General features: G+C 59.6%; 1 protein-coding gene across 6 annotated transcripts in view; it reads left to right on the top strand.

Annotated features, from left to right (window-relative positions):
• KATNIP (katanin interacting protein) overlaps positions 1-17,374 on the top strand; it is a 190,532-nt gene extending 173,158 nt beyond the window's left edge. For 5 of the 6 annotated variants that reach the window (XM_066275499.1, XM_066275496.1, XM_066275494.1 and 2 more), the window contains 10 exons: positions 1,015-1,192; positions 5,145-5,310; positions 7,128-7,285; positions 8,823-8,887; positions 10,302-10,412; positions 11,259-11,398; positions 13,656-13,757; positions 14,322-14,476; positions 14,716-14,804; positions 15,303-17,374. In XM_066275499.1, the coding sequence (XP_066131596.1) occupies positions 1,015-1,192; positions 5,145-5,310; positions 7,128-7,285; positions 8,823-8,887; positions 10,302-10,412; positions 11,259-11,398; positions 13,656-13,757; positions 14,322-14,476; positions 14,716-14,804; positions 15,303-15,358 (1,220 nt within the window). In that variant the 3' untranslated portion in view covers positions 15,359-17,374. The remainder of the gene's footprint in view (positions 1-1,014; positions 1,193-5,144; positions 5,311-7,127; positions 7,286-8,822; positions 8,888-10,301; positions 10,413-11,258; positions 11,399-13,655; positions 13,758-14,321; positions 14,477-14,715; positions 14,805-15,302) is intronic. The other variant, XM_066275495.1, reaches the window with a different exon arrangement.
• Positions 17,375-18,320: the final 946 nt, after the last annotated feature.

Here is an 18,320-nt window from a genome sequence, read left to right on the forward strand (position 1 = left end):
GAAGCTCCAGCCAGATATCTGACAGGGCCCCTCCAAGAGCTTCCTTTGGTTTGAGCTTTGCGGGCAAGTGGATGGGTCACCTGGGCCCGTTTGCTCCGGGCCAACAGAAGACCACTTCTGAATGGTCTCTGACAGAGCAGGAGGCCAGAGGGTGGAAGCGTCATCATAGGTCACTTCTTTTACCCCCAATCCGCATGAATCCTCCTGGTAGTAGCCAATTTACATAAACTGTTCATTTCCAGTGTTGTGGCTTCCTGATGTAGCTGCCTCCTTTAGTTACTTGTTTATTCATTCTGTCTATGCTAAACTCCTGCTCTGTGCCAGGCACTGTGGCAGGCTCTGGGGACAAAGCAAAACGCATGGGGTTTCTGTCCTTGAGGAGTTAACTATCAGGCGTATTTAACCAAATGATCACAGGATCACAGTGGTGACCAGGGTGTATAAGAGGAGGTTCACAGTGACACAGCAGGTGATGAACAAAGGTTTGATGTAATCAAAGAAGTTGGGAAGGCTTCCCTGAGGAAGTGAGCTGGGCTCTGAAGGATGAACGCAAGTTAACCAGGCCATGCGAGCTCCATAGAGAGGACAGCATGAGCAAAGGCCCTGTGGCAGGAGAGAAGGATATAAATGAGTGACTGAATGATTGTCTTGGTGGAGCCAGGAACCCCTGAAATAGATTGGAGAAATAGAAGCCAGATGGGCAAGGCCTATTGTCCAAACTTTATGGGAAGCCACACTAGGGTGTTAACGTCAAAGAAGGGATCCAGGGTTGTGTGCAGGTTTAACCAACACTGGTCCATTCATCCTGCTGACACTTCCCAACATCAGCAGTGTTCCCGGCCCGAGGGCCACCAGAGGAAAGGCGCAGAGCCCAGCCTGAAGGCACTTTCATTTGTGTCTGGGTTTCCAACATGGCCAGATTCTGACACTGAAGGTCATTCCTCTTCCCATCTCCACCTTGGGTACCTCCTCCAGACCTCAGGTGTCCACGGGCCACTTTTCCTTTTGTTGCAGGCCTTCAGCTGAATTTCACCGCCACCTGGGGGGACCTGCACTACCTGGGACTCACAGGCCTGGAGGTGGTGGGCAAGGATGGCCAGGCACTGCCCATCAGCCTGCACCAGCTCTCCGCCTCCCCCAGAGACCTGAATGACCTCCCCGAGTACACAGATGACTCCCGGACCCTGGACAAGTAGGTGTCTGTAAGAAGCTTAACTCGCATGACAACAGGGGCTCGGGGACCTGTGCCTGTTCTGCACCTTAGACTTCAGATTCCAACGTCACCTAGCAACTCTGTTGCACCTTCCTCCGCCACCCCATGCGGTCTGTGGTCATCCCATTTTATAGTCCAGGAAACCAAGGCTCAGAGAGGGAGGTGACCCTCCCAGGACCACACAGCAGAGTGGCAGGCAGGGTCCAAAGCCAGGGTCTCCGCTTCTCTGTGCTTTGTGTGTTTCCTCCGCCGTGCTTAGTGTCAGGCCGGGGGCGCAGAGGCTGCTCCGTGGGCTTCTGCAGGGATGGCTCCACGTTTAAACGTGAGCGAGCTCGCCTCGAACGGACAGAACACCTTCCCCTCCTTGAGCCTGAAGGTGATTGCCGAGAAAACCGGCACTGTCCTCTGTGCTTGTCAGATTTCCTGAGCCCGGCTCGGGTCAGGTCAGTGAAAGGACCAGCCCGAAGCGCAGCCTCGCTCCACGGGCCCCATAACCTACAGAGTCACGAGAGCCCGCAGCCCCGCTGTCCTGCCTGGGCGTGCGGACAAGAGGGGTCTAGGGGAGCCAGAGAGGCGAGAGTTCACATCCTGGCTCCCCCTTTGCCAGCTACTAGTCTCTTACTCTTCAGTAATAATAGCAATGATGATGATAATAATAACAGCTGAAATCCTAGTTGCCGTGTTTTTAGGCAGTTGTTAAATGCCAGATGCTGGGCTACGCTAAGCAGGTTACAGACATCTGTCCATTTAATAATATGATTGATAGGGGCCCATGTCAACTGAGGTGGGAAGGGTAACAACTGGCGAAAGGTCACTCAGACCGAGTAGCAGAGTCCTGATGAGAATGCAGGTCACGGGAGAACGGTGCCCACACACTGAACCTCTGGGCCCCAGCCTCCCCCAGCCTTGGTTTCCGTATCAGTGGAATGGGGACATTCCGTCCCGTGGCTGGAGGGAGGAGGGGGATGGCCACATCACGGCTGCACCCCTGCCTGGCCCTGAGCATGCGTGGAGTCGGTGGCGGGGCCCCTGTTCCTATAAGGTACCCCTTAACCATGCCCTCACGTCCTGCGGCGTTGCCTGCTCTGTGCTCTGTGTGTCGGCAGCACGCACCCCTGCACACGTAGACCGGAGCCGGCGGGCGGACCCAGCTCCAGCCGCACACTGGGGGGCTTGTTCGCCGCCCTGCCCGCTAACTGCCCTCGGCCCGCCTTGTACGGTGGCAGACCCCAGGCCGGATAGGAGTCCAAATACCAGACCTTCCTTCTATTACTAGATATCCAGCTTGTTCCTGTTTTCCTGACAGTGGTTTTTAGTACTTTGTGTCTTGAATTGATAAGGTCCAAACACTGTGATTGGTTGATTGAGAGCGAGATACAGCCCGCACATTGTGCTCGCTGGAGAGGCCTTTTAAACCTCTTACAGTCTTTTGCTTTCCTTCCATCTTTTTTCAGGTTTTATAATAAATTGCCTTTTGAAGAAACTAGGCCTTTTTTCCCTGTAAGCATCTGGATTTTATCAGTCGCATCTCCATGGTATTGTTTAACTTGTTCCTCGGGCCCCAGCATTTCTTATTAATTGTTCCTTAGATCTAGAGGCCTGATGGGGTGGAGGTTTGATTGTTGGGGCGTGGATGTCATTGTTACTCCCTTCGGGGGCTGTCAGGCTTGTCGTGATGTTGGCCAGAGCTCAGTGGCTAGGCCCGTTAATTTATTAGGGGTTGCAAACCGACCACCCCTAATCATTCTTTTTTCATGAACAAGGAGAAAGAGTTTCTCAATCATTTGGTTACTCCACGGTACGAGTGGTAGCCAAGGCGGCCTAAATGCTGGAGTCCTCCTTTTATTCTTCAGTTTTCAAAACAACAGATTGTTTCTCTGCTGTCCTTGAACACATTTGGCTATTTTTGACTATCATAAATCATGGACTTTAATATACTGTGTTTGAAGAGTTCTAATCTGTTGTAGTCTGTATACTGTTGATGCTTGAGTCGATGTTCTCGGACACTGGGAGCCCCTGAACCCTTGTTTAAACTAATAGTCGCTGGCAGCCTTCCTGCTTTCTGATGTGACAAGATGTCCCAGGCTCGTTTTATAGACTTCTTTAAAAAAAAAAAAAAAATTCTTGTATTATGTAAGTTTCAGATGTGCCCATCTTGTCTGTGTCTTGTCCCAGACGTGGACTCGGCCGTTTCTCCACGAAGCCCCGGCTCCTTCCAGTGGGAAGTGATGTTTAGAGGGCGGCATAGCTTGCAGGGATGCCCGTGGCCGCGGGGCTGGCCGTGGTTCCAGGGCTTTTCCGTGAACAGCGTTGGGAAGTGTCCCTTGGGCACTCCTGAGGGCATCTGTGGGGCCCCCCACCCGTCAGCTGTGCGCGCCTCGCCGACCCCCCTCCTCTCCGTTGCGGTGGAGGCAGTCACAGTTCTAGGGCGGAGAGGGCATCGCTTCTGGAAGGAAATGGAAGGTTCTCTAGTGGTCGTCCTCCGTCAGCTCAATTCCACAAACACCCCAGTGTTAAACTGCTGAATTCAGCTTCGGTTTGAAGATGCCGGTAATTGTAAGACACATCCATCAATTTAATAACAGTCTTTTGGGGGGGGGGGGAGGAATAAGAAGAAATATATTACCTCCTTGGATGAACAGTTAGATTATACGATTTTTCTAAATCTAAAAATTTTAAATGTAAAAGGAAAAACCAGTTTATTTTAAATACAGGAAGCCGGGCAGCAGGCCGAGCTCCTCCCAGTGCAGCAGCTTCAGAGTCGCTGGGAGGACGGGAGGGACAGGGCGGTGCCCCGTCCACTCGGCTGGGAGGGAGGCCTCTGTCGCCAGGCCTCCCAGCGGCAGTGCCGGACACACGGGCCAGGGCCGCCAGGACCAGGGTTGGGGTTGGCGCTGAGCTGTGCTGGGCAGTCCAGTCTGGGGGACAAACACGGGAAGAATTGAGGAGGATGCGGCAGGGTGTCCCGAGCAGGAGAACCAGAAACTGGCCTGGACGGAAGTGCAGCGTGCGCGAGAGGCCAGGTGCAGCGCAGCGGTTAGAGGCCTGTGCACGTGGGGGCCGGGGCTCCCTCCTCCCGGGAGGAAGTGCCCCGAGATGCCTACTGGCCGTGCTGCTGCAGGTCCCCAGAGACCCTGCCCCGTGTCCTAGCCCCGTACCAGCAGCTGCCAAGGTCACTCTGCTGCTCAGTGCCCCCAACCCCCTCTCCGCCCTGCGTGCCCACACAGCAGGGAGGGGATGGAATTCCTTCAAAACGCACCATAGTCCACACAGCATTTTACGGGAAGTCTGGAAAACAGAGAAGATGTTCACCTCCCATCCCCTCGGACACAACTCTGTTTTGCACGTTTGCATCATCATCTCTCCTGGTCCCTGCCTGTCCTCATTTTGCAGCGTTACAACCTGTGCCCCTCCCTTTCCCGCGTCATGGCCCCATCCTTGTGATGGTCACGGTGACACCGGACAGACTTCCTCAACCTTTCCCCTGCTTTGAGACCCCGTGGGTTCTCTTTGTCTTCGTGTAAAAAGCCTGCTGTGAACATCGTGGTGCAGACGGCCTTTTCAGCATATTGACTGGACTGGCTTGGGGGGGGGGGGGCGGTGTTCTAGAAACAGGATCCCTGGGTTAAAGGGTCCTGAAAAAAAAACACATCTACCCCCTTTTTAAAACACTTGGATGATTGCTTCACTGCACCTTAAACAGCATAGACTGATTTTTTTCTTCCTGCCTTTATTTTGTCTCATTTCACAGACGAGAGGTGGCCCCTCACTGTCGCTTTAATTATTCTTACCTCCCTTAACTCTCCCCGTCCAGCCAGCCCGCTCCTGCCAGGTGGGGCCGGTGGGCGAGGAGCGGGCGTGGACCCCGCGCTGGGCTTTCTGCGGGGCACACCGCCACCCCCGCCTGACTGCCCCTTCCCACTGCACGCAGGTTAATCGATGGCACCAACATCACCATGGAGGACGAGCACATGTGGCTGGTCCCCTTCTCGCCGGGGCTGGACCACGTGGTCACGGTTCGCTTCGACCAAGCCCAGAGCATCTCCGGCCTGCGCTTCTGGAACTACAATAAATCTCCCGAGGACACCTATCGGGGGGTAAGTGGGGGGCAGGGGCACGGGGAAACCATGCCTTGACGAATGGCTGGTGCGGCTGCCAGAGAGGAGCATAAATCCTCCAGAACTTTCCAAATGGCCATGGGGTCACAGCCGGGGAGAGTGTGTGCTGCTGTTTCCGTGTCCTGCACACACAGCCCGCGCAGGCTGAAGAGCCAGGAGGATGGCGGATGGCGGCCGCACCCCGTCTCCTCCGGGGCGGCCGGGGCCTGCGGGCCCAGCCCTCACCGCGTGGTGGTCAGTGGTGGCCCTGCTGTTCACTGAGCCCCTCTGGGGCCCGGGCCCTGGGCTAAGGGCTTCTCAGGAAGTCATCATTTCACTGGGCTCTTGCCCCAACCTCTGGGAGGCAGCTATCATTACCCTCATCTTTCCGGGCATCAGACAGTGAGGTTCAGAAAGGTCTAGCCACTCAGCCGGGGCCGCGGAGCTGGCGCCCAGTCCACGCCTGCCGGGCCCGGAGCTCCAGCCCTGCTCTGCGCTCTCCTGCTGGCCGTGAAGGAGCCGGAGCCTCTGTTGAAATGTGGGAGAGGGTGGGCAGAAGCAGCCCTTTTCCTGGCTTTTCTGACCTGTGTGACTCTGAGCCGTGAAGCATCGATCTCCTCCCACTGCACAGAAGGGCTGATGGTAAGGTCGCCGAAACACAGCAGTGAGGGCGCGGGAGGGTTGTGTGCCCTGTGACTGAGCGGCCGACCTGTGGGGGCTCCCTGATGCTGAGGATGAAGGCCTCCGGGAGCACCGGACGTTCCCAGGCGCCCCTGGCTGGGCCCCTTTCCCTCGGCGTCTCCCAGAGGCGGGATTCCTCCTGTTCAGCCAGCGGGGACCCACACTGCTCCCCAGGAAGGTGGGGTCAGGTGCCCAGGGGCCCACGCTGCTCCCCAGGAAGGTGGGGTCAGGTGCCCAGGGGCCCACGCTGCTCCCCAGGAAGGTGGGGTCAGGGGCCCAGGGGCCTTGATTCTGGTCGCAGGGCTGGAGGGAGGGTGTTGGCTGTTTCCTCCCCTCTGCTCACCCAGAGCTGAGCCACCTCACACCCTGCCATTTAGGCTCTGCGACTTCCTGTGAGATCCTGGCCACGTGGCTGGCGAAACCTGGCCCAGGTCAGGGAGACCCGTTGGCCCGAATCTGACTCACTCAGTAAGCTTTTAGTAAGCACCTGTCATGTGCCAGGCCCTGAGGCAGACTTAGAGATGGTCTGGCGGGGGTCTTCAGAGGAGACCACCACCACCAAGGACACTCTAGGGGAGCACATGCCCGAAACAGACGAGCTCAGGGCCCTCAGGAGGGGCGATGGCAGTACCAGCGCCGGTGACGTGTGTGAGCCGGGGCTTGAGGAAGGGCTGGCACCATGCATGTTTTGTGCCAGGCGCTGTTCTGTCCTGGATACTTGACATTCATTATTGAGCCCATTTAATAGATACGGACATAGAGGCGTGGGAAGTGTATGCAACTTGCACAAATACTAATGGTGGCTGTCTGAACATGACCATGTACCACCTCAGGCCACTGCATCTAGGTGGACTGCAGAATGTCTGTACTTGTCCCCTGGGGCAGGGGCAGGGGCCTCACCGGCCTTGTCCCCCACTGTCTGCCCAGCACCCAGCAGAGCGCCTGGCACAGAGTAGGGATGACACAGGAAGGTGGACCTGAGCAGTGGTTCTGGTCTGGGAGGAAGGCCAGACCAGGCTGTTTCTCAGGCTGGGCTCTCGGAAGCTCTCTGTCACAAGTGGTACGTCGCCACACACCACTGGCTGTCCTCCGTGCTGGCTGCTTCCTCCAGGCCCGTGTTTCCGTTTGTTTGCTAGGCCAGAGTCGTCCACGTCTCCCTGGACAGCCTGTGCGTCTCCCCTCCAGAGGGCTTTCTCATCCGGAAGGGGCCCGGCAACTGCCACTTTGATTTTGCACAAGAAATCCTCTTTGTGGACTACCTACAAGCACGACTCCTGCCCCAGCCCGCCCAGAGGTGAGGGAGCCGCGCGCCAGCCCCACCAGCCCCGCCACGTCCGGGGGGCGCTGGCTCCACGCCGCGCTCTGAAGTGTCCACCTAAAGCACCTTGAAATGGTGATCAAACGCACTGCTTTTCACCTTGGCTGTTTCTAAAGCTCAGCCAAGCCTCTCCGGAGCCTGTGGGGTGCACCGCCTCGGCTGAGTGTTTGGGTTTCTCGCTGTCTGGAGTGCTTGAGGTTTTAAATGCCTCGTTAGGCTTCCCACTGGGAAAAGAGGATCCCGGCTGCCTGGTTCCAGAGATGCCCGCTGGCTGGCTCGGGGAAGGGCCTTCCTTCTCCTGTTTCTGTGTTCCTGATTTGGAAAGATTCAAAAAGAAAAATAGGACCCAGCATTTCATGGATTCACTGGGGTTTCTTGGCCCCGTTCTCAGCTGCAGGCAGCTCACAACAATTTGTAAATGCCACATTAAGGTCACTCATTTAAACCCCCTGTTGTCCAAACGCCAGAGGCCGGGTTCTCAGAACAAAATGAGTTTTCCTCCACTGTCACTGGGATCGCTTCTTAGGCCGGTCACTGGGAACAGTCACTTAATTATAACATTGCCCTTGAAACAGAAGGAAACCAGGCCAGGGCTGGAAGGTGGTACTGGCTGCAGACCAGGGAGAGAAGCCCTGTGGGGAGAAATGTGGAGGAAGAGAGAGCTCTCCCTGCAAAGCGCCTGCTCCGTGCCAGGTGCTCTATATTCGTTCAAGTAGGGATTGTTATGCCCATTTTACAGACGTGGGAACTGAGGCCCCAGACAGTGAAGACGCTTGCTCAAGGTCAGGAAGCCAAAGCCTTCGGGGTGCCCCCCGCCTTCCACCCCCCTTCCCCTGTCCTCCTCCCACTGCAGCCCACCCTCTAACCCCTCTGGCTGCTTTCCATGGCAAGCCACAACCCCCACCCACACCCACCCACCTCCCAGTCCCTTCCCACCCAAGGGCCTCGTTGTTGCTCCTGTGCTTGGAAGGCATGGCTCTGACTCCTTCCGTGGCCTCTTCCTCTTTAGCTCAGACATCGCCTGCCCACCCCATGCCCCATGCCCAGTGCCCAGCGCGCTGCCCCACTGCCCCACCCTGCGTCTCGCTCAGCTCTCAGAGCGCGGGGACTTCTTCTGTCTATGAAGGGGCAGCGGAGTGGGGTGGATAGGAAAGCTCTGGAACTGGACAACCTCGACCACATCTCAGTTCTGCTCCTCCTGCTGTGTGACCTTCAGCCAGTGATCTCCGTCTCTGTGCACCAGCCCCCCCCCCCAGGGATATAGGAACACCACCTACATGGGTAGCTTTGAGGCGTAGAAGGGTCCATAGCAGCCAAGCCTGTGCCCGAGTCGGCCATGACGAAGCCTCTGGCACAGGTGGGAGCTCCAGGCAGCAGGAGGTCAGCTGTCTCCCCCGACTGCCTCCTGGGAGTGCCGCACCGCCCGCGTCTTCAGGGTCTGGTGCCTGCGGGGTAGCTGACCAGCGCCATGCAGCTGTGTTCTGCTCACTGGTGCCGTTTTGTATCTTTTCAGGCTGGACACGAAGGGCCGGGAGCAGGCGAGCATGGACTACGAGGCACCGCTGATGCCCTGTGGCTGTATCCTCCTCCTGCCTGGTGCAGGCACAGCTGGGCCCTGGGGGCTGGCCCGGAACCCCGGGAAAGGGCCCTGTAGCCGCCTGGCGGGCCTGAGGCAGGGTCTGGGCCTCCGCTGCCGCCCAGGGTGCAGGCACGGGCGCTGCTGGGCCTGGGACGACACAGGAGCTCCAGATCCTGCGCCCCGGTGGGCAGGGTCACAGGGGGCAGCACTGAGGACTCTGGCTGGGAGGGGCCGGAGAGGCTGGGACCGACCCCAGGGACCAGACTGGGGGCCACTTTGGGACCAGGCAGGGGGCAGCTAACGATGGAAGGAATGCTAGCTCAAACGTACTGGACCTGCTGTGCCCAGCCCTGTCTCTGAGCTGCCAGTCCTCCCTTTGATGTGACTGGCCTGACCCCTCTGGGCTCTTGGTCTGTGATCTGGACACACCACAGTTCGGGACCTGCCAGAGCAGGTCGGGCCCCTTGCACCTCTCTGGGGTCCCTGGTCACAGTGGGCTGCTAGCCCTGACTCACTATGTTAGCCCTATGTGGCGGGTACTGCCAGCATCCCCATTTCACAGCTGGGGAAACTGAGGCACAGAGAGGCTAAGTAAGCCACCCAGGGCCACACAGCTGGGAAGGGGCAGGGCCAGGGGAGTGGACACAGGTAGCCTGGCTCTCTCACCAGCCTGTTCTCCTGGAAGGACCACGTCCGGCCGTAATACCACCTGGGAGCCACTGGGCCTCTTCTCAACGGTCCTGCCCTGCCCGCTCCTGGGAATGCGGGGAGCGCAGAGGGCACAGTGTGAGGGGGTCCTGGTGGCTGGCGGTGCCGTGTGGCAATGGGACCTGCACCACCCAGCCCTCTTGATGCTCAAACCCCGTGTCCCCTTGCAGTGCATGAGGATGGAACAGGTTCTCTGTTCTTGTCGATGAACAATCAGGGAAACTGAGGCATGAGACAGTTTGAGTCCTGGTCAGTTTGTCCAGCACCATACAATGAGTTTGTGACACAGTTGTGTCCCCATCCTTCCAGCTCCCTGGGGAGCACTGTCCCCTCCTGTCCCGCCTCCTGGGCCTGGAGAAAGGTTTTGAATTCCTTTTTTTTTAGAAAGTTAAAATCAAAGGGGTAACATTGATCAATAAGAGGGCATAGGTTTCAGGTGAACATTTTTATAGCATTCGAACTGTTAATTATATCGTGTGTCCATCACCCCAAGGGTTTGAATTCTAAAAGCATGCACACACTCATGTATGTAATGCCACTTGTGTTTTCATAGGAGTCGGCCTTGGTAGAAGAAAAAATCATTTCTTTTTGCTCTTATTCATCCATATAAACCAAAAAAATTATACCCCCGTGTGATCTTTGTCATGGTTCTACTTTGTCCTCAGAAGAAAATTAAGCCTGTTTTTCCTTAATAACATTTCCCAGTCATTTTTCAGTTTCAGCTGCTGACCAGCTGGGGTGACCCCTATTACATCGGTCTGACCGGCCTGGAGCTTTACGACGAGCAGGGAGAAAAAATCCCCCTGTCGGAAAACAGTATCCTTTCTGGGCAGAGGGGCTCCCCGCAGGCCGCAGGGAGCACGCAGGCTCAGGGGAAGGGGCGAAGCCTTCGCTGTAGCGAGCAGGAAATGTCCCTGTAGGAACCGGATTGGGATTAAGAATGTCTGTGGGCTCTGCTCACGGCCAGATGCTGACCTGGGGTGGGGGTGGGGGGCAAAGCGGCCAGCCGCAGCTCCCAGCCACACCGAACAAGGGAGCCAGACGGGTTCCTCAAAACCGAGGCCTGTGGTCTAGGGGCCGGGAGAGGCTACCACCTGCAGCGACCCTCCCCACCCTGGGAGGACCGCAGGCACCTGGGAGTGCTAAAGGCTCTGACAAGGCCTGCAGGGAGCAACCTGGTACACGGCTAGGCTCTCGGGTCGGATGGCAGAGCCAGAGCTGGAATCAGGCTCCCTAGCCCGCGCCAGTGCCCATCAGCAGAGCAGCTGTGCCTGGGTCAGGCCCCTGCTGTCCTTCCGGGCTCGGCCTGGTCCTCACGTGCCAAGGTGGAACCCAGCCAGACCCGTTCCTTTACGAGAGAAACCCTTCGCAGGGTTCACACTTCGCCCTCACCTCTGGCAGCTCCTGGACACTCTTCCTCCCCTCTCTCTGCACGGTGTCCTCCCCTTTCCTCAGCGTGGCCTCCCCTGCGCACACCCAGCCCCCCTCCCCTCAGTCTCCACGCACTCCTTCTCCCCAGAGCACGTCCAGCTCGGCTGCTCGCCCGCCAGCCCCTCCGTCCCCCGAGCCCCACGGTCACTGTGATGGAGGCTGGCGGCCGCGAGAGTGGCCCACGGTGCCAAGGGCCCCTCTGTGAGTTACAGCAGCTTAGCGCCTCCTCAGATATCGCCGCCTTCCCCGACAGTGTGAACTCCTTGGACGGCGTGTGCGGGGATGTCCGGACCCCTGACAAGCTCATCGACCAAGTTAACGACACCAGTGACGGCAGGCACATGTGGCTGGCTCCCATCCTGCCCGGCCTGGTGGGTGTCCGGAGGCTCTTGGCCCTGGGGTGGGCGGGAGCCTTTCCATCCAGGTCTCAGTGACACCACTTTCCTCCAGGCCGGGTTCATCTGGAACAAGTCAAAGTACACGGGGCCATCAGGAGGGCTTAGGTGCTGCTAACCCCCAGGGGGCCAGCGCCTCTGGGCCAGCAGTTCTTTATCTCTGCTGTGGGGGACAGGGTTCCTATGACAGACACTAGGGCAATAAAGGTCCGCCCAGGGCTGAAGCCAGGAGCCCAGTGCTGCAGGCCCGGGGACTTGGGCATTCCCTGGTCCCTGCGGGCACCCCCTGCTTCTCTCTGTCACCCGCCCGCCCTCCTCCCAGCTCCATCCTCTCCCTCCGGTGGCACCGGGCACCGGGCCCCAGTCATGCCCCCTCTCTGTCACCAAATCTGCCTGGTCATCTCTTCCACCCAGCTGCCTCAGTTTCCCCAATCTCAGACCCTGCAGTTGGTCCTGCCTATCCTTTTCTCTCTAGCACCCGAGGGAGAGGCCCTCGCCCACCGGGACCTGGTTTCTGGTGGTGGGGAGGGAGGAGAGAAGCCAGGAGATGGGACAGGTGGGTCCAGCACCCCACCAGCCCCTCGGCCACAGGGCTGGAGGCCTGGGTGGTGATGTGTCACTGAGTCTGGGGCATCCCTGTGACCGCTGGGGCATCCTCTCTTCTACTCCGTGGGGTGGGGTGGCAGGATGAGGGGGTACATTTTCCTGTCAAAGGGCTCACGGGAAGGGGCAGCATCAGCAGTCTGTGAGGGAGGTTTTCCAAAGCCCCTCCCCCCAATTGCCTTCCCCCACCGTCAAGGATCCACCCACTTCCCTTGAGTGGAGGCCAGCCCACCATTGCAAAGGGGAGAGTACGTGTTCTACCAGCTCTTAGATCCAGGGCCACAGCGCTGCGGTCCCCAAGCCAAGTCCAGCCTGCGGCCTCTGTGAGCGTGGCCAGCTGCATTTGCCATCACCTGTCACCTGCGGCACGCTGCGGATGGCGCAGGCTGAGAACCAGGACAAGACGGGGGCAGGGCAGCCCGTGGCCAGCTCGAATGCCTGTTGCTTTACTCTGTCTTGCAAGGAGCCCCCTAACATTTGAGAGTCTTTGCTGGGGAGGGAGGATGGGAGGTTGTTGAGTCCTGCTTTACTAGCTGATTCTGCTAGAGGTCTGGACCCCCCCCACACACACACCACACACACACTCCACCAGCAGAGTCTGCACCGGCACTGGGACAGAGATTGCCTAGTGGCACCTCCTGGCCCAGAGGTCCCCAAACTTTTTACACAGGGGGCCAGTTCACTGTCCCTCAGACTGTTGGAGGGCCACCACATACAGTGCTCCTCTCACTGACCACCAATGAAAGAGGTGCCCCTTCCGGGAGTTCGGCGGGGGTCCAGATAAATGGCCTCAGGGGGCCACATGTGGCCCACCCGCCGTAGTTTGGGGACGCCTGTCTGGCCCATCCGCCCCGCTGCTTGTTTATGACTGGGGGAAAGGAAAGACGGGCGTTGAGGCTGTGCTGGGCTGGCCCTGGGCTCCTAGACTCAGGACCGAGGCCTGTCCCCTTGGCCCATGCGGCCCCACACTGTTTCTGGCCTGACCTGGGAAAAGGGAACACTCTGCCCAGGTCTCCGCGGGTATTTAAATGGGGGCCATGCCAGGCCCAAGACAGCAGGCCCTCCAAGAGCCAGCTCAGCGGTTTGTTGCTAACGCAGCCACACGTGACCTGACTCAGGATGGGCCTCGAGCAGAAGAGAAGCTGCGGGAACCCCCCTGCACCGCAGCCCTGAGCAGCCCAGACCCGCCCACGTGGGCAGGCGCTGCCTCCAGCCTCCCCGGGCTGGTTCCCTCCCACACCTGACACCCCCACCCAGCCCAGACCCGCCCACGTGGGCAAGCGCTGCCTCCAGCCTCCCCGAGCTGGTCGCCTCCCACACCTGGCACCCCCACCCAGCCCAGACCCGCCCACGTGGGCGGGCGCTGCCTCCAGCCTCCCCGGGCTGGTCCCCTCCCACACCTGACACCCCCACCCAGCCCAGACCCGCCCACGTGGGCGGGCGCTGCCTCCAGCCTCCCCGGGCTGGTCCCCTCCCACACCTGACACCCCCACCCAGCCCAGACCCGCCCACGTGGGCAGGCGCTGCCTCCAGCCTCCCCGGGCTGGTCCCTGCCCACACCTGACACCCCACCCAGCCCAGAGCCTCTGTTTACAGACAGGGCTGTTTAATGAGTTCTTCTCCCTGACAGGTGAACCGCGTCTATGTGATTTTCGATCTGCCTACCACCGTGTCAATGATCAAACTGTGGAATTATGCGAAAACACCCCATCGAGGGGTGAAGGAGTTTGGCGTAAGTACTTGTTAGCTGGGATTTTTGAGATAATTATGCTCGTTGGTAATTAGGCCACCGGCAATTATCATCTGTCGCAGTTTGACTGACTTCTCTCTGTTGCAACCTTAGACGCAAATGCCTGGTCCTCCTTGCAGGGAAATTTACCACCCAGCCCTGAATTCAAAACCTCCTCAAAGTGATTTGAGTCATCACCCTGAAAAAAATAGTAACCAGAAAGTGGTTTTTCTTTTATTGTTTCTTTTCAGATCGTACTGATTTAAGGAGTTCCTTGTGCCGGGGGGGAGGGGGGGCTCTGGGTTGGAGATAGTGGGGCCCCCAGGGGCGTCCCAGCTCTGCCGCGTGGGCTAAAGGTATTTGAGCCCCTTGACCTCAGCTGCCTCCTCTGCCTCACGGGGCTCGTGGCGTGTGCCTCCACGGTGGTCGTGAACATCTGAAGTCCTAACGCAGGCCGGGCTCAGAGCAGGCGAGGTGCTGTGCAGCCATGTGCTTTGCCCAGGGTCACATGTGGGACGGAGGGGGGGACCTGTCAGCCCAGCTGCAGAGCCCCCTCTGTCTGTTCAGCTCCTGGTGGACGACTTGCTCGTGTACAATGGGATCCTGGCCATGGTGGGCCACCTGGTTGGGGGCATCCTGCCCACGTGCGAGCCCACAGTGCCCTACCACACCATCCTCTTCACCGAGGACATCTACCACCAGGAGAAACACGCGGCCCTCAGGTGCGGCCCAGCCCGCCCCCGCTGCCCGGCCACCCCCCTGCCCCCACACCTGCTCCCCGCCCGGCTGCCCCCCTGCCCCCACCCCTGCTCCCCGCCCAGCCTGCTCCCGCTGGCCCCACGCCTACCCTCTGCCCCTGCCGGACCCCATGCCCGGCCCCCCACCTGCCCTAACGCAAGCAGTTGGCGGGGACTCACGGCCTGGCGCCGGTTGGCATCTCTTGCCTTGTCCGTCTCTGCAGCAGTCAGGTGGAGGACCAGGATGTCCAGATGATGAATGAAAACCAAATCATAGCCAACTCGAGGAGGAAGCAGAGTGCAGCAGACCCAGGTCAGCTTAGCTTCTCTGCTTGAAGTGCCCCCTCCACAGCCGGGGTGGCAGCAGCGCACAGCCTGTCACCCCCACCTGCCCTTGGAGCCCTCTCCACCCGGGAGCCCACTGGGGGCTGAGGAAGGGCTGAGGGGGCAGAGCCTGGGAGAGCATGCCACCTTCTCCCGCAGGCGCCCCCGGGGGAGCCAGGCCTGGTGGGCACAGGGGAGGGCTGCTCGGGGCAGCAGCACCTTGTTGGCGGGCGTGTCCACCCGGGGCGAGGGCTCCCCCGAGGAGGCAGTGTTGGAGCTGCAGCCTAAAGGAGGTGGCCAGGCAGAGGGACAGTGGCGGAGGCCAGGCGGGGTGGCGGAGGCTGCCAGGCGCAGGGCATGGCGCAGCGGCTGCAGGGGGCCAGGCCCCTCGGGCCTCCGAGGGAAGCCCGGCAGTCCAGGTGTCAGCCGGAGGCAGCCCTCTGGGTGGGGGCTCAGTGGTGCTCATCCCTCTGCTCTCCCTTGACAGCCTTGCGCCCCAAAACCTGCATAAGTGAGGAGACGGCTAGACGGTGGCGGAGCTAACTGCCGAAGGACGGAGAGCTGTCCTCAGCCAGTGTGGGCCCCACCCCGGCCCCAGCAGCGCCGTGCCCCCCTCTGTCCTCAGTGTTGGCCAGCCCGGGCCCCACAGGCTGGAAGAGTGCTGCGGACCTCAGGGGAGCCACTGGGGAGCGGGGACTCAGAGCTGGACCGCCGGAGAGGCGGGCTTCCTGGTGGGAGGAGGCAGTGCTGCGGCCAGGGCTGTGCCTGCACTCTGCCCACTTGCCCGGAGCCGCGCCCAGCTGGGGCCCCTCCTCTGAGAGCAGCGAGCCAGCCGCCACCCGCAGGCTGACTTGGGCCAGACCAGGGAATGGCCTGGGGCCCTCGTGTCCAGCCCGGAGCACGCCTGAGCAGGGCACGGGGTGGCCTCCAGCACCCACCCGGGAAGAGTTTGCCCAGAGGCTCCTCCACATGCCCTCTCCCCTGTCCACACCCCGTCTCGCCTGGGAGCTGGCGGAGCTGGGGCTACCTGAGCAGGTGGGATTTGTGCCCTGACCCCGAATGTCCAGTCAGGACAGCAGCAGCCCCTGGTGCATCCCGGGCCGTGCGCTGACCTCAAATGTCCAGTCAGGACAGCGGCAGCCCCTGGTGCATCCCGGGCCGTGCGCTGACCCCGAATGTCCAGTCAGGACAGCGGCAGCCCCTGGTGCATCCCGGGCCGTGCGCTGACCCGAATGTCCAGTCAGGACAGCGGCAGCCCCTGGTGCATCCCGGGCCGTGCGCTGACCCCGAATGTCCAGTCAGGACAGCGGCAGCCCCTGGTGCATCCCGGCCGCTCCCAGGGCCCGTGGGAAGGACAGATCCCCTCAGAGGAACTGGTTCTGCAGGGTCTCTGTCCCCCTGTCAAGCCAGAGGAGGGATTGGCCAAGGGCCTGTGTCCTGCTGAGGAAAGGAAGGAGCTGTGGCCTCCGTCCCCTATCCCGAGCCAGGCCCACCCTAGCGTGCCAGGCCCACCCTAGCGTGCCAGGCACTCGTCTCTGCAGGGCTGCCAGGCCCAGATAGGACCGACAGGCAGGCAGCTTCAGACCCCAGGGAGCCAGCAGGGCCCATCCGATGCCCCCTGGCTGAAAGGCGGGGTGCAGGTGCCTGCATTCTCCCCTCAGGCCTCAGAGGCTGCCCTCCGCTGAACTTGCGGGGAGGCAGCCGTCCCTGCACCCCGGGCCGTCCCCAGGGTCTGACGGCAGGCTTGCCTTTTTCCTTTTCGGCCATGCCCGTGCCCTTAGAGGCGGGCACCGAGGCTCTGGCTGCCCGGGCCCCACTCTTCTCCCTCTCCCAGCAGCTTCCCAGCAAGCTGGACACGTGCCTTGCACCCCCAGCCAAGCGAAGCCAAGCGAAGCCCAGCTTGCATCTATTTCCATCTACGTAACGAGCTCAAATCAGGGACCTAATTGGTTTCCCAGTGGTGGCTAATTTCTCGTTCCCAATATTAATCCGTTGTTTTGCTGGCGCCCGGCCCGGCCACCGCGATACTGTACTCGCAGTACGAAGCGCGTTCCTATGCAACGCGAGCCCCGAGAATTCTTCACGAGCTCGGCAGCTTCCCGGGCGGCTCTGCAGATGCGCTTTTCATCTGGAGCAGGGGGTCCCTGTGAAGATAAGGGGTCGGTTCTCTCCGAGAAGATCCATCATTTCTGTAGCTTCCAAGCCCCCGGCTTCTCCGCTCACCTCCCAGATGCGGCGCCTCTGGGGCCTCTGGGCTCCCAGGAGAGCTGATGCCCGGGGGTGGGTGGTGGAGGTGGTCGGGAGTCGGGAGCTGATCACACCAGCTCTTAGTGACCCAAACCAGTGCCCAGCCAGCCCGCCCCACCCCGAGGCCTGGGTCAAGTTTGTCAGGAACATTACGAACACTGTGCACACTCGCGCCTGGAACCTCAGCTGCTGTTTATAATAACTGTGCACCACGCAATTTCGGAGGAAAGAAAGGCTGTAGAGGCATTAACTCTGAAACAAATTTATATTTTTTTTCTTTTACAAAATCAATAAAAGATATTATTAAGAATATACTTTGGCACATGGATCTGGGGCCAGAGGCAGCTCGAGCTGCCTCCAGGACTGAGTCGAGTAACGGAAGGCTGGCCAAGTGACATGGGGCAGGGCGGGGGGGTCCTCTGAGCTTTGCTTTCCCCGCCTGCCCGCAGATGAGGCCGTGATCCTGGCACTGGGAGCAGCAGAAGATACAAGCCCATCCGTACACACCGCCTGGCACTGACCTACAGTGACCCCCCCTTTTTTTTTTGACAGAGAGAGATAGAGAGAGGGATAGATAGGGACAGACAGACAGGAATGAAGAGAGATGAGAAGCATCAATCATCAGTTTTTTGTTGTGACACCTTAGTTGTTCATTGATTGCTTTCTCATATGTGCCTTGACCGCGGGCCTTCAGCAGACTGAGTAACCCCTTGCTCGAGCCAGCGACCTTGGGTCCAAGCTGGTGAGCTTTGCTCAAACCAGATGAGCCCGCGCTCAAGCTGGTGACCTCGGGGTCTCGAACCTGGGTCCATCCACATCCTAGTCCGACACTCTATCTACTGCGCCACCGCCTGGTCAGGCAGTGACCCTCTTTTAAGACAAGGAACCGAAGCACAGACAGGTTGAGTAACTTACCCAAGATGCACAGCTTTGCAAGCTATTAGTCATCCTGAGATAAGCTCAGGAGAGCTGAGGCGGTAGAGAAATCCCCCGGGCCTTTGGCTCTGGGAGTTCCCTTCAGCATGTGTGGATCCTGGAAGCCCACACCCAGATGTCTGATGCTTGGCTTCCCAACTGGGTTCCCACTCCCCTGCTTCCTCTGGCAGCACCTGGCATTTGGGTAAAGCAAATATCCCCTCGAGTGGGAAGATGGTTCGGTTGAAAGGTGTAGGGCATCTGGACTGCAGCGTGCATGCCAGCGATTGCCTTGGCGATGGGTAACCCACCTCCGTCACTGTACTGGGGTGAAGGGCGAGTC

Source organism: Saccopteryx bilineata, chromosome 4 (assembly GCF_036850765.1).
Source record: "Saccopteryx bilineata isolate mSacBil1 chromosome 4, mSacBil1_pri_phased_curated, whole genome shotgun sequence".
NCBI classification, from domain to species: Eukaryota; Metazoa; Chordata; class Mammalia; order Chiroptera; family Emballonuridae; genus Saccopteryx; species Saccopteryx bilineata.